The 16,015-nt window shown below is 42.1% G+C and overlaps 2 protein-coding genes across 2 annotated transcripts; both read left to right on the top strand.

Moving 5' to 3' along the window:
• The first annotated feature begins 2,218 nt into the window (after nt 1–2,218).
• On the top strand, nt 2,219–3,907 carry LOC148097564 (tripartite motif-containing protein 16-like). The gene has a single exon (XM_087831428.1). It carries the CDS (start codon nt 2,240–2,242, stop codon nt 3,905–3,907), a length of 1,668 nt encoding a protein of 555 aa, XP_087687554.1. The 5' UTR covers nt 2,219–2,239.
• Nucleotides 3,908–8,641: 4,734 nt separating this feature from the next.
• On the top strand, nt 8,642–10,348 carry LOC148097563 (tripartite motif-containing protein 16-like). Its single transcript, XM_087831426.1, has one exon. The coding sequence runs from the start codon at nt 8,657–8,659 to the stop codon at nt 10,346–10,348; it is 1,692 nt and encodes a 563-aa protein (XP_087687552.1). The 5' UTR covers nt 8,642–8,656.
• Nucleotides 10,349–16,015: the final 5,667 nt, after the last annotated feature.

Raw genomic sequence — 16,015 nt, 5'->3', positions numbered from 1 at the left:
GCAAGAGACTGAAAACATGCTGTTGTTTGCACATATTTAATATTCAGCTCTGCACAGGAGCTGAAGCAGGGTGCAGCCTGTTGCTTTTACAGTATAATACTTGTAATAAAAGTACAGTAACAGTAATTAGTGACTGAGCAGCCCGGAGCGTTTCTCTTGATTTCTTTAGTAAATTCATTCCCCTGCACAGCTAAACGAACCCTGACAGCCGAGTGCTCATTTTAGCTAGCTAGGTCTCAGGAACTAGCTAAGGACGGTAGTTACGGATTAGCTTACAAACACGTTTAACTTACTGAAAAAGTGCAGCAGGGCCTCGGGTCCTTCTGTCGGGTAGTCCAGTTTACTGAAGAACACCTCAGGCTGTCAGGTTAAAACACTCGGTCGTGTTTTCGTAGCGTAAACGCTGGCCCTCCTCTCAGAGCCTACGCTCTATCTGCTATTCGCGAACAGAGATACGCAAGTTTCTCCGTGACTGCAGCTGTCAGTCAAAGCTCTTATGATGACGTTTCACCCCAATTTAACATCACCGCGGTAGGAATTAGAATCAAACTTATGGGAAAGGAGACCCCTTGAACATCAATCAGCGTGATGAGAACTATTGAAAACAAAAGAAAGAATCTTTGGAAAAAAATTATCTAAGGAGAATCAATTTATTTTAGTCTGACCCCAGTCCCATCCGCTAACATGGAGGAGGCGGGGTTTATGACCTATACTGCAGCCAGACACCAGGGGGCGATAGAGACGTTTTGGCTTCATTTTTGGGGAGCTGTCAAGTCGTCCATGTTTTCTACCGGCCTTTATACACCAGAAGAACTAGGTCAAAGGGTGACAAGTTTCCCTGGCAACAGACTTTAGAAAGGAGAAGTAAAGAAAAGAGGAAGTTTAGTGCAGAGCTACACCGGAAATCTGACACAAAGAAAGAGGAACTGAGTAAACTGAGGGTGTGTGTGTGACGTAGCTGAACAAGACATACAGAGTCATCTTGTGATTTTTTCTCAGAGCTGTGGGTGCATGAGAGCGCCTAACAGCTCCCCATTCCCAGGAATGCAAAATAAAGATCATTTTTGAGTTAGACCACTTTGAGCTGTGAGTCTTTCTTCACCGCCAAAAGAATACAAAGAACTGAATTTAATAAAACTCTTTACATGTTCATGTGGCGAAAGAAAAATGATTTTCTTATAACTAAAATAGATCGAGAAGTATGCTTTCATTAACTCATCTATATAAAGCATTTTGTTGAGGGTACAGTAGCCGTGGTAGTTTATCTTGAAACAACAACTGTAATCTCAATATACTTCAACTATTTCCTGGAAAAAAAATTGAACTTAAACCTCAAAATAAGTAGTTTTATCTTAAGGAGGCTCTAATACTTTGTAATAAACAAACCACACCCTGGCTCTTGTCACTGCCAGGATATTGCTTTAGTGCGTCCCTTTACATATCTGTCTGTGCTGAGCTCCAGAGTTTCCAGAGAACAGCGGGCAGAAGGTCGGAGCAGAGTGATGACTGAATCCAAAAAGACGGTTGTAGGAGGAGAATGTAAACTTTGTAGTGATGACCAGTGTCGAGACAGAGCAGTGACTGAGGAGTTTGGAGTGAACTGAGAGTTAAACCCTCAACAAAATGCCTAATTTAGAAGAGTTGATCAGCCGTCTTATCCTGTTTTGTGATGCAAAATACAAAATCCTCTTTAATCCAGAAGGATGTAGCCATGGTTATCCTTGCGTCTGTGCATTGTCATTTAATTTTGTACAATAAGGCTAACTCTTCCAAGTTTGTGTAATTTTTTTTTTTTTGCTTCTGACCAGTTGCCACCTTTTACACCATACTGTCAGGGTCCTTGTACGTTGTCCATGTGCTGAAAGAAAAATTCATTCCTTATAAATATAACTGATCGTCAAGTATGCTTTTTTAAAAGGTATTTAGTAGAAACCGAGTTACAAGTTAACAAGTTTAGCTAGGTCAAAGTTTTTATTGCATACTGTAAATCAAACATAACACACCCTGGCACTCATACATTAAGCATTTTATGACTCGTGGTTGCCTCCCTTCACAGATGTGTCTGTATCAGGATGGGTCTAAACAACATGGTGTAAATGCAGTTGCTGGTGAGCCTCATTTCCTGTAGGAGGTGAAAAAGAGCAGAGATCTGTTTCCCTTCAGAGCACAGAGGTTGTTTCTGTTCAGAGGAAGTGAAACTGTCTGACAGTCACTGAGAGACGGTGAAACGGCACAGCACATGAATCAAATGGATCAAACAAAATTCTGCTGTTCAGTCTGTTTGGATCTACTGAAGGATCCGGTGACTATTCCCTGTGGACACAGCTACTGCAGGAACTGTATTAAAAGCTTCTGGGATGAAGAGGAAAAGAAGAAAATCTACAGCTGCCCTCAGTGCAGACAGACTTTCACAGCGAGGCCTGTCCTGGAGAAAAACACCATGTTAGCAGATTTAGTGGAGGAGCTGAAGAAGACTGGACTCCAAGCTGCTCCTGCTGATCACTGCTATGCTGGACCTGAAGATGTGGCCTGTGATGTCTGCACTGTAAGAAAAATGAAAGCCTTCAAGTCCTGTTTTGTGTGCTTGACATCTTACTGTGAGAAACACCTTCAACCTCATTATGTAGCAGCTCAGTTAAAGAAACACAAGCTGGTGGAGCCCTCCAAGAAGCTCCAGGAGAACATCTGCTCTCGTCATGATGAGGTGATGAAGATGTTCTGCCGTACTGATCAGCAGAGTATCTGTTATCTCTGCTCTGTGGATGAACATAAAGGCCACGACACAGTCTCAGCTGCAGCAGAAAGGACTGAGAGGCAGAGAGAGCTGGAGGTGAGTCGACAAAACATCCAGCAGAGAATCCAGGACAGAGAGAAAGATGTGAAGCTGCTTCAACAGGAGGTGGAGGCCATCAATCAGTCTGCTGATCAAACAGTGGAGCACAGTGAGAAGATCTTCACTGAGCTGATCCATCTCATCCAGAAAAGAAGCTCTGATGTGAAGCAGCAGATCAGATCCCAGCAGGAAACTGAAGTGAGTCGAGTCAAAGAGCTTCAGGAGAAGCTGGAGCAGGAGATCACTGAGCTGAAGAGGAAAGATGCTGAGCTGAAGCAGCTCTCACACACAGAGGATCACATCCAGTTTCTACACAACTACCCCTCACTGTCAGCACTCAGTGAGTCTACAGACTCATCCAGCATCAATATCCGTCCTCTGAGCTACTTTGAGGATGTGACAGCAGCTGTGTCAGAGGTCAGAGATAAACTACAGGACATTCTGAGAGAGGAATGGACAAACATCTCACTGACAGTCACTGAAGTGGATGTTTTACTGTCACAACCAGGGCCAAAGACCAGAGCTGGATTCTTAAAATATTCACGTGAAATCACACTGGATCCAAACACAGCAAACAAACAGCTGTTATTATCAGAGGGGAACAGAAAAGTAACAGCAATGAATCAACAACAGTCTTATTTTGATCATCCAGACAGATTCACTGGATGGTGTCAGGTCCTGAGTAGAGAGAGTCTGACTGGACGTTGTTACTGGGAGGTGGAGTGGAGAGGGATAGTAGTTTATGTAGCAGTCGCATACAAGAATATCAGCAGAACAGGACGGGGTAATGAATGTCGATTTGGACGTAATGACAAATCTTGGTCATTAGATTGTAACAACAACAGTTATACATTTTGGTACAACAACATCCAAACTCCTGTCTCAGGTCCTCGTTCCTCCAGAGTAGGAGTGTACCTGGATCACAGAGCAGGTATTTTGTCCTTCTACAGCGTCTCTGAAACCATGACTCTCCTCCACAGAGTCCAGACCACATTCACTCAGCCGCTCTATGCTGGACTGAGGTTTTACTACAATAATGTTGGAGACACTGCTGAGTTGATTAAAGTGAAATAGACTGAAGTCTTTCATATTGTGGGTTTAAATCTGTATTTGAGTTTCATTTTATTTTCTCTCCATCATTTCTGCACAGAGATCAGCTGTCAGTCAAACATTATGGGTGGTACCTCCACATCTTCTAGTTGTTCTCTTGATGTTTCTGAGTTTTTAAAGGAGATCTTTCCTGTGACTGTTTATGGAGGCTATCACTGCTCATCATCATTTTGATTTACTAAAATATTTCTCCACATGAAAATGTAAACTTCTCTATCCTCTAAATGTTTCTGGAATATTTGTATTGAAAAATGTCCACATTTCTCTTTATGAGTATGGCAGACCATGTGTGTGTGTTTGTGTTTGTTTTTGTCAAAATCATCAAACAAATGAGGAAAAACTGTGATTTTAATGAATGAATTCATATATTGTGTTGATGTTTTATTGTGTGAATAAACTGGAAGGTTTGACTATAAATCAAACTTTGAACAAAGTCTTTTCTTCTGTCTTCATTCCAGGATCTCACTCAAACCTGATGCAGAAAATATGAAACTAATCTGAGAGAATAACTGAAGCAGTTTTCCTCCTGAAGCATCACAAAGTTCAGAGTTCATGTTTAGAGCAGAAGATTCAGCAGTCGCTCTGTGACCTTTCAACTTTCTTCACTAAAACAGCTTCATTACAGAGAAACAAGTCACATTTTCTTCATGTTCTTAAGTCCTTTCAGATGTTTTTAATGGTCCTTGAATGCAGCATCAGTGTTACAGGTTGTGACTCCTGTGAACAAACTGACACAGTGTGATATTACACATATTTAAATCTGTCTTTACTGATGATGTTGAAGCTGCTGAAGGCTCAGTGAAGTTTTGTCTTCCTGCAGGTTAACAAGTGAAATCTGAAAGTGATGCACAACACAAGAGGGCGCCTTCATCCTGCTAACAGGGATGTAGAGGAGGTTAAAGCACCTCAGCTCAGTTTGTCCACATGTTTTACATTCTGACATGTTTTTAGGCTGAATAAAGCCTTTATTATATATATATATATATATATATATATATATATATATATATATATATATATATATAGAGAGAGAGAGAGAGAGAGAGAGAGAGAGAGAGAGAGAGAGAGCACCTCTGACAGTCAAGAGTCTTTTTCATCAGTGTTTATCGTAATAAATATGGATTTTTAGACGACACTTTATTCTTCAATGTTTTTCAGTATTGCTTGCAAACAATTTTACAATTTTATTGTTCTGTTACAATCATATGAAACAGAGCCACGATTTGTACATACTAACTTTATCAATCAAACATCAAATTGATCAAATTTGCACGTAGATTAAGCCTACATTTGAATGCTGTTTTTAATATTAATTTTTTAGTTGATCTCAAATCAGAGCTGCAGCTGGAGGAATAAAAACTAAAACCATCTGTCAAACATTAATATAATACTCAGTTATATTCCATCAGTTTAACTTTGTCCTGATGATAGAGTTTTGATATTGCCAAGTTTACTAAATTACACGATCTGCATTTTGTAGTGCATTAGTACTGACCTCGCTTAAAGCATACTGTTCAGTCAAATTGTCAAATGTTGTCTTTGTGTTTCTTAAATTTGTAAAGTCTTAGTTCAAACTATAGGATTGAAGACATCCCTTTGTCCCCCTCCCCAGCCTCTCGAGGTTCTGGGAGGAGGCTGTAGTGTTTTATCACAAGCACATCCCTGTGAAGGGTCTGTTTAATGTTGCTTCCTGCTTTTATGATCCTTGTGGTGAGCAGGAGGTCACATAAACGCACCCCGATGACACACAAACACACACACACACACACAAACACACACAAACACACACACACACAGTGCCTTATCTTAGAACCATTGGGGGGTTTTACGGAGGGAGGTGCTGTGATGTGTACTGTAACAGTTTGTCAATAAAAAGGCTACGAGGAGAGCTGCTCTTTGAAGGATTTGGGCTAGAGACAGGTGATGAGCAGTATGCTCCACCGCCTGGTTCTGACCAAGGCTTCCCTCGTTAGCGAGTTAAAGACCAGTTGAAGATCTTCTGTTTTGTCTTGTGTTCTTCATGAGGAATAAGTCTCTCAACTAGCGGGGCCTGTGGAAACACAGACTCAACACATACAGTGTTTTTAATATTAAATGCAGCGATATCCCTCCTGCTGCCAGTACTAATCTAATCATGTCCATTTTGATCATTTCCAATGAAAACCTTTGTGTCTTCATCTGCGGCCTCCAGCTCAGCCTCCTGTGTTTTTGTCAGCACCACCATCTCCAAACCACACCTCAGGCAGGTGTCACTACTATCTCTTGGTCTTATTCTTCAGTCATAAATCACCCCAACGCTCATCTCGAACCACTACACCCTGTGTGCTCTCGCTTCTTCACCTCCCTTGTGCACTGTCTGTTTCTTTTGATGATTGAACCCTAATAAGCGCACTTTACAAACCCTCCCGCTACTACTTTTTATGCCTGTTCTCTCCAGAGCATACCTACACCTCTCCAGACTCGCTTCCACATCGTCCCTACAATCACAAAAGATCACAACGTCATCAGCAAACATCACATGGCACAGAGACTCCGTGTGAGGGTTGGCCGAGTTCTGCAGGCAGAAATAAATTGTTCGGAGGGTTGACAGTCCAGCCTTTTTATTATTTCCTTTACAGTTGTGATCTAATGTGTCATATATACAGAGCAGCAAACTAAAGAAAAATCAAACTAGAAAAGCTCCACAAAGAAAAGATAACATGTGCAATTTAAAGATAATCCTAACTACATAGAAACCACTCGGCACCAGAGATGGGCAGTTACAAGTAACGCGTTACTGTAATCCGATTACTTTTTTCAAGTAACGAGTAAAGTAAGGGATTACTATTGCAAAAACGGTAATTAGATTACCGTTACTTTCCCGTAGGAACGCTGCGTTACTGCGTTACTAAAACCGTGATTTTTTGCGAGAATGTCTCATGACAGTGACGTAAGCGAGTGCGACGTTCATGACAACAGCTGTGTGCAGATCAACAATGGATCATATATCGAGTGCGGGAGAGAGTATGAGCGTGCAGCGTTTAAAGCGTGGAAGTACTGACCTTACTTTGAGTTTGATTCCATAAAAAGTGACAAAAACATTAGTGTCCGTTGTGCGTGGGAAGAAAACTTCTTTTTACAGCGAAAAAAAACCCCTAATCTTCCAAGCAAGCACCGAGTAGCTACGACGTGATGGGAAACTCACAGAGAAACTCGCGGATTCTTCCACTGACCGCTGCACACCTGCACCAGGATAAACCTCCGCCTACCCCACTCCTGCTTTACAGGTGAAAATAGAGCAACAGGACCGCTAGTCTTTGACTTTATTTATTTTCTGCTGTGTTTTACTTGCATCTATTTGAAAGAGTGAGTGTAAACACTCACAAAAAAATATTTTATGTGCTGGAATGTGCAGAAAATAGGTTTAAATATTAAACAAATTTCTTCCAGTCAGAGAATGTTGCATATAATTAAATTTTTGCTTGATGCATAAAGTTAAAAGATTAAAACGAATAAAATATGTTTTAAAAAGAGACTTTTCCATTTGATTACATTTTGTATGATGGATTATGCAGAAAAAGTAGAATTGGGCTGAAAGATCTATCACTTTATCACCTATTCAGGGTGTAAATCATGTTTTTAAAAAGTAACTAAGTAACTAAGTAATTAATTACCTTTGAAAATAAGTAATCAGCAAAGTAACGGGATTACTTTTTGGGGGAAGTCATCAGTAATTAGTTACTGATTACTTTTTTCAAGTAACTTGACCAACACTGCTCGGCACTGGGCAAAACCCCTTTAACAAGGACCCCCGACTCTCCATCACAATCTGGCACACACCGATCCTCCAGAGGAGTTGCAGCCCCTGACGTAATAGCCAGTGGCTTTTTCCACTCCTTGAAATAGCAGTTAAATACAATTATGGATTAAATGAACAATTCTCAATCTGCCATTCGAGTATAATGATAATAAGTTAACAGTGAGAACATTGAGACAAATATATTGAGAAAATTCCCCGATTCTGCAAGCGTTTAAAACCAACAGATACTACACGTGGCACATTCCCTTCCACCAACCTCCCCATTAAAAGGACGTCATAAAGACTCATGGTGTTGCTGTTCCTGGGCCTTTGCCAGCTAGAGACCAGGTGTAGTCTGGAGGAGAGGTGAGCAAACAAGCAAACAACAGCATGCGACAGCAGAAAACAAGAAGGGCCAGATGCAAAGTCAGATGGTAGATTTCTGTTGTGTTCTTGGTCTTTTTTATTTGGTTTTTGTTTTATAAAAAATCTTTTTTTGTTTCCCAAATATTGACGCTACAGCAATTATTTTGTTAACATTCCTGATTATATGAGGCAGAGACTTACAAAAGGTGTGCCCTTTACTAAAGCACAGTGTTGACGTGGGAATAAAACAAAAGTAACTTATCACATTAACATTTACAACATTAAAGCATGTAATTATAGCACACCTCTGTTTGTTGTGAATGAATACATCTTCAGCATCTCGAACAACTGTTGCATCTAAAAAAAACCCAAACAAAACACCCAACCCTGATGATACGTCAGGGTTGGGTGTTTCACCCACTCGGTACATATTTGCTCATTCTTCACGTTCATGGTTCTTTAAATTTGTGAATGGGTGTAACCAGCTTATATGTCTGGAAGCTCAGACAAACTTTTCTAACATTGCAGACAGAGACACATGTTGGCTGTGCATGAAACTGAGAGCTGAAATGGCGGAGCTAGAATTTCAAAACAACGAAAGAAAATTCTGCTGTTCGATCTGTTTGGATCTACTGAAGGATCCCACAACTATTCCCTGTGGACACAACTACTGCATGAGATGTCTCAAAGCCCACTGGGATGCAGAAGATACAAAGCAAGCTCACAGCTGCCCTCAGTGCAGACAGACTTTCACACCGAGGCCTTTCTTGATGAAAAACACCATGTTAGCTGAGTTGGTGGAAGAGCTGAAGAGGATTAGGCTTCAAGATGCCCCTGATGATGATCACTGCTATGCTGGACCTGAAGATGTGGCCTGTGATGTCTGCACTGGAAGACAAATGAAAGCATTCAAGTCCTGTTTATTCTGTCTGGCATCTTACTGTGAGAAACACCTTCAGCGTCATTATGATGTGGCTCCATTAAAGAAACACAAGCTGGTGGAGCCCTCCAAGAAGCTCCAGGAGAACATCTGCTCTCGTCATGATGAGGTGATGAAGATGTTCTGCCGTACTGATCAGCAGAGTATCTGTTATCTCTGCTCTGTGGATGAACATAAAGGCCACGACACAGTCTCAGCTGCAGCAGAAAGGACTGAGAGGCAGAGAGAGCTGGAGGTGAGTCGACAAAACATCCAGCAGAGAATCCAGGACAGAGAGAAAGATGTGAAGCTGCTTCAACAGGAGGTGGAGGCCATCAATCAGTCTGCTGATCAAACAGTGGAGCACAGTGAGAAGATCTTCACTGAGCTGATCCATCTCATCCAGAAAAGAAGCTCTGATGTGAAGCAGCAGATCAGATCCCAGCAGGAAACTGAAGTGAGTCGAGTCAAAGAGCTTCAGGAGAAGCTGGAGCAGGAGATCACTGAGCTGAAGAGGAAAGATGCTGAGCTGAAGCAGCTCTCACACACAGAGGATCACATCCAGTTTCTACACAACTACCCCTCACTGTCAGCACTCAGTGAGTCTACAGACTCATCCAGCATCAATATCCGTCCTCTGAGCTACTTTGAGGATGTGACAGCAGCTGTGTCAGAGGTCAGAGATAAACCACAGGACATTCTGAGAGAGGAATGGACAAACATCTCACTGACAGTCACTGAAGTGGATGTTTTACTGTCAGATCCACCAGAGCCAAAGACCAGAGCTGGATTCTTAAAATATTCACGTGAAATCACACTGGATCCAAACACAGCAAACAAACAGCTGTTATTATCAGAGGGGAACAAAAAAGTAACAGCAATGAATCAACAACAGTCTTATTCTGATCATTCAGACAGATTCACTATAATGTGGCAAGTTCTGAGTAGAGAGAGTCTGACTGGACGTTGTTACTGGGAGGTGGAGTGGAGAGGGGGAGGAGTTTATGTAGCAGTCGCTTACAAGAATATCGGCAGAGCAGGGAGTGGGAATGAATGTAGATTTGGACGTAATGAAAAATCCTGGGCACTAGACTGCTTCAAAAACAGTTATACATTTCAGTACAACAACATCCAAACTCGTGTCTCAGGTCCTCGTTCCTCCAGAGTAGGAGTGTACCTGGATCACAGAGCAGGTATTTTGTCCTTCTACAGCGTCTCTGAAACCATGACTCTCCTCCACAGAGTCCAGACCACATTCACTCAGCCGCTCTATGCTGGACTTTGGCTTCACTGCTTTGGAAACACTGCTAAGTTTACTAAACTGAAACAGACGTGTTTTTGATACAGCAGCTGGCTCACATCTGTACGTTATTATTATTATTTTTTATCTGTAAATTATCACAATCACTGTTGTAGCATTGCTGCACTGTACTAGATGACTTTTATCTATAAAGTATTTTTCCACAAAAAAGTATAAATGTATGTGTTTGCATTTGTATGTATTTAAGTGGAATATATTTATTTGATTTTATTTAGTTATTGTTTTTTTGGTTTTTGTTTTCCAATTCATGGGCTGAGACAGAGACAATACAAGACCTTCCTGTATATATATTTGTAAAGAAATGAATTATTTATATGAATATATACTCATTTTGAATTTTATGCCAGCAACAGGTTTAAATCTTCTTTTAAACATAATATTTAAGAGTTTGCTCTTTAAAAGTGAGGACAGTATTTGTGTCCGAAGAATATTTTCTCAGGTGGCTTCATCAAGTCAGTTATGTAACATCTCAGCACTTTGTGTTTGCTTGTTTTTGTTTTTCCCAACAGTGTCAGATGTTTTTGATTGGGTGCCAGGTGTACAGTGCAGACAGACCAGCTTTGCAGTGATGATGTTTTCTGTGACGTTATACTGTAGATGTACTGGAAGGATGTGGTGTGGCATTGTTTTTGAACGATTATAGCCTTCCTAAAAAAACATGAACATTTCCTTCAGAAATATTTTACATTAACCGTTAAACTATTTGCACCTGCAGTCTTTAAAGAGGAAGTGAACTTCGTTATTGTTACTTTTGAAAAATTAACAACAAACACAAAATCTGTTTGTTACATTTACCAAGTCAAAATAATCTCATCTCTGCCAATTGTTGCTGTTTTGTTTTTAAATTATACTAAAACAAATGAAACTTAAATAAAATAAATAATCAGTTTTCTTGAGAGTTTGTAATCCCTTACACACACACACACACACACACACACACACACACACACACACACACACACACACACACACCTGTGTATTCAAACCTTTGCTCTCACTCTCACACTTTCTCCACTTTTCAATATCAAAACATAATTACCCTCAAAACCTAATAACAGGTTGTGTCTCCCGTACTAACAAAATAAGGAATCAAGAATTTATTGTTACTGACGATGAGTCTTTTGCATTACCAGGAGGAATTTTGGCTGACTCCTTATTGCAGAATCTCTTGAATCAGAATCAAAATCATCTTTATTTGACCAAGTTTGTGCACAAAAAAGGAATTTGACTCTGGTTCACTTTACTATTCTGCATGTAAAAAATGAACCACAGCAAAGCATCTCAATCTGATTTAAATCCAGAATTTGTTTACACAATTCCACAACCTTTTTATTTCTTTTAGAAACACTGGAGGGTTTTCAGACATGAACAGGATGTTTAAGATCATGCCAAAGCATCTCAGTCTCATTTAAGTCCAAACTTTCATTAGGACACTCCAAAGCTTTTATTTTGTAGTTGTTTGTTTTGTAGACTTGTTGATGTGTTTCGGATCATTGTCCTGCTGCATCGCCCAGCCTCAGGGCACAAACTGATGGCCGGACATTCTGATTGGCCCTGAAGCAATGCGGTGACTCGGACATCTTTGCACTTCAGTCTGCACCGGCGGGCCTCATGCTGGAGCACAGACCTTTCCTCCTCTGGTCTGTAACGTTTCGACTGGTCGCTCATGACCCGTGGTTCCCGTTTCATGGCGTCTTCGTGTTTTTGACTCTGTGCATGGGTCATCGTATCCGGTGGTCCGGGTCTCTGTCAAACTGGTCAGCTCCACATTTGTTTGGCCAGGCCTTTGCAAGTCAGTTAGGGAATGGGCTGCATGTGTTCCATGCGCACAAAGGTCCATAAGCACACTAAAGCAGCGGTCCCCAACCCCCGGGCCATGGGCCGGTACCAGTTGTTTTCTTGACTTGGGTTTCACGTTGTGGTCCCCCTACTGACATTACATCCGACAGGGCCCTCGTTATGTTTCGGGGCTGACAGCCTGGGGGTCAAGATTCACCGCACCACTGCATACCACCCGCAGGCTAATGGGATGTGCGAGAGGTTTCACAGGTCGCTTAAGGTTGTGCTCCGCGCTTCTTTGACTATTAGCGGCTGGGTTGGCCACCCCAGGTTTTGCTGGGGCTGTTCTGTGCAGTGGTTCTTGGCATCTCTCCAGCTGAACTGGCCCTCGGTCAGCCTCTCCGTGTCCCCGGGGAATTCTTGCCTGAGAGCCCCTCCCCGTGCTCCCATTCCCTGGTGTTGTCCCCTCGCTAGCAAGTGGACTCATTTGGTGTTCCAGGTCCCGTGCACCATTGCCTGCCTGACACTTTTGTTCCGAAGACTTCAGACAGTTCAAAGTTTGTTTTTGTCCGGCATGATGCACATAGGACACCGCTGCGTCCACTCTATCACGGCCCATATGGGGTCCTCAAATCAGGCCAGAAGCACTTTGTTTTGGGTTTCGGCAGGCATAGGGAGACTGTATGTGTGGACAGACTTAAACTGGCCAATGTTCAGGTGGACAACCAAGTGACACTAGCCCAGGTCCCCCGCCGTGTCCAACCACCTCACAAGATTACTGGACTCTGGTTTTTCCTCTAGCGGCGCCTCTCAACCACCGGAGCTCGAGTTCCTTCAGCCTTTCCTGGCTGCCCACGCCGGCCTCATACTCAGGCTAGGACTCCCTCTACCATTTCCCCGCCTCCCAGGTTCAGCCGTTCTGGCAGTTTGCTTATGCCCAGGGTCCTGGACTAGTGGGGGACCCTGCTGGGTGTTTGGGAGGGGGTGGTATTTGTGGCGGACCACCAGGGGACCCCACTCACTCTCAGCGATAGGGGAACTGGGAAGAGTAATGTTTCTGGGTTCTGGGGGGGGGGGGTTTGCCGCCTTGTGAAACCAGTTGAGTTAAGCTGAGAATAAGTGAGTGAAATGTGACAAACTCTCATGTCGTTCTTACATACCTCGACAAGACCATTACACCACCACCACTGTGTTTGACTGCTGGTGTCATGTTCTTTCTCTTTCAAGGGTTGGATGATGGGGGTTGGGGGTCAAATTACATTTTCACATTGGATCATTTTTATCCACAGTGCTAAATGTGTTTCATTGGGCAGTGTTGGGGAGTAATGGAATACATGTACTGGCGTTACGTATTTAAAATGCAAAATATGAGTAAGTGTATTCCATTACAGTTCCCATTTAAATAGGTGATATTCACAATACAGTTACTTTGTTAAAATAAATGGAACACACAGTGGTCATTTCCTGTTTCATATGTTAGGCTATGTCCTCTCAATCCCTTCTCCAATTTTGGTGATTAAATACAGTCGGGTGCAGCTTTAGCTCGGATGGATGACCATGCAATCATATGATGTATGGCTGAGGGCGGCTGTCGTGGGTTCATGTCCAACCAGTGGCCCTTTTTTTAAAAAACTCAATTTCCCTCTGTAATTAATACAGTTTCTTCGATTCTTCGATTGCCAGAAACCGAAACAAAACACACAATAACAGCTCTAATGTAAGCGTCCTGTTAATGTTGGTGGCATCAATTACACAATGGACCTGGAGCCAGCACAACAGAGCCAGCAGTGCACAGGCAGGAATGCATTTCTGACACCACGTCATAAGAAGAATGGGATGGGCGAAACTTCAGTATCTTCGATGTCTCTGTGATTTTTGTTACTATTTATGAAGGCTACTTGCCACCAAGCTAACATTGTTAGCTGACGTTAGCTGAGATTTCTTCATAAACTGCAGACTGTTAGGCCGTTTCTAAATGCTCAACTACGTGAGTCCGTACTCGCGTTCTCGCTAGTGCGGATTTCATAAGTTCACACGGGAATCTGGACTTCCCGAGATCAGGTCTGTTTCTGTTAGTTTTTGCAGTTTAGATCACCTTATGTTCTGCACCTGCTGGTTCAATGCATGGAACCAGTTTCACACAAACTGTTTTCGTTGAGCCTGCTCCTCTGCCTTTCAGTGTTCCAGCTTGGTCTGTAGTGTTGCCACCAGCTGCGTCACCTGTTCAGTTTCCTGTCCCGGTTTTTTCATCTAAATGATTTATTATTGAAATAAACATGACATTGTTTTTTCAGGTCTGCAGAGTGGGCTATCATAATGAAGCAGTTCATTATAAGCTGCAGATTTAAGCTGCTCTTCATAGTTTTGTCCACCAGATGTCACCAAACAGGACTGTGTTGAAAAGCTTTGAGTAATGAACCGTTTTTTCAATGCAAGCTTCAGAAAGCTTCATTTGGACATCAGAGGCCGTCTGATGTTAAACATGTGCCATGGGTTGTTGTCCTGCGGCTTCTTGATGTTTTTTGCTAATAAAAAAAAAATCTTGTAATCTTATAATCAATCTCATAAGCACATGACTTGTGCTGTGAGGTCCCTGCTTCCACCTGATTAAGTAATTAACCAGCAGTCAGGTACATTTACATCCTCCTGAGAACCAGCCTATTCATTTATGGTCTCTGTAATAAACATTTATTTTTGGTCTCTATCTTTTGACTTATTTGAGCTATCATAATAAGTCCTGATGTACTACATAGAAAACATCCTGTCTTTCCATTGATAGCTCATGTGTTTGGGTCGTGTCTTTTAGCTCCAAAGAGGAAGGAAATCACCAAAAACATTCAATGGGAAGGTTCATTTTTCCTCGATCATCAGGAAGATATATTATATACTATGACTTCTATATTTGTAAGTATGTGTATCATACTTTAGACCTGGGAGCAGAAATGCTGATGAACTGGTTTTTATTCAGGAACAGGCAGAGCGTCCTCTCTTCCTGGCTCCATGTCTATAATTATGTCACACACTGATTCGCTCTCACAAAATCACCAAAACACAGCACAAATCCCACCAATGATTCAATTCCTTATAAATCATTGAATCAGGTACTGAAGCAGTGACGTGCTGAATGAAGCTTCAGACGTCATTGATCACGTGACTCTGTTCAGACAAACCAAGCCTCAGCAGCGTTTCTGAAGCAGTGTGTTGATTTTTTGACTCATGTGCCGGAGCTTCAGCTTCAAACGGGCCGTCACCATCAGAGTTGCTGGAACCATGTCCCACTACTGGCTACTCTGTTTTATTCTGTGTTAAGTTTAGATAGAAAGAGAGAGAGAGAGATGAGGTGTGGGTGGACATCAGATGATCAAATGTCAACAACCTGATTGGCCCAAGTGTGAAGATGTGACGTCCACTGAGGGAAGGGGGGAGAAAGGGTGAGCAGGTATAAAAGTGAGGTGAAGAAGAGATTCGGGGTTCTTCCCTTTTGTCCTCTGTCAGATGAGCAGTTCAGAAGTTTGGATCTAAGAGGTTCACAGTTCAAATTCCAGCAGAGACGCTAAAAGGAGAACCACAGTCCAACCTGTGAATGTTTTTAACCCTTTGTGAAACAACAAAGGCATAAATATGATCATATAAATATTATCTACTGGGTCAGACTCATAGGATCAGGGATTAGAACTCCTTTTATCAGAGAGATGAAATCTACTTCCTGTACAGGGTTTTTTTGTGGGCCTACCGATCGACAGAAACTAGAGTCAATAAAAACTGGACATTGGCTCAATGTGTGTGTGGCACAGGGAAACAAGGACTGAGCGCTGTGTAGTCCCACATAAAGTCAGACACCTGGTCACCCTAGGTGGACCATGGCATGGTCTATATGGAGGATACAGACACTGCTGAAAACATGACTCT

This window comes from Neolamprologus brichardi, chromosome 18, assembly GCF_056152115.1.
Source record: "Neolamprologus brichardi isolate AB-2024 chromosome 18, ASM5615211v1, whole genome shotgun sequence".
Taxonomy (NCBI): domain Eukaryota; kingdom Metazoa; phylum Chordata; class Actinopteri; order Cichliformes; family Cichlidae; genus Neolamprologus; species Neolamprologus brichardi.
Note: the sequence above shows the minus strand (reverse complement) of the source record. Positions and strands in the feature narration are given on the sequence as shown.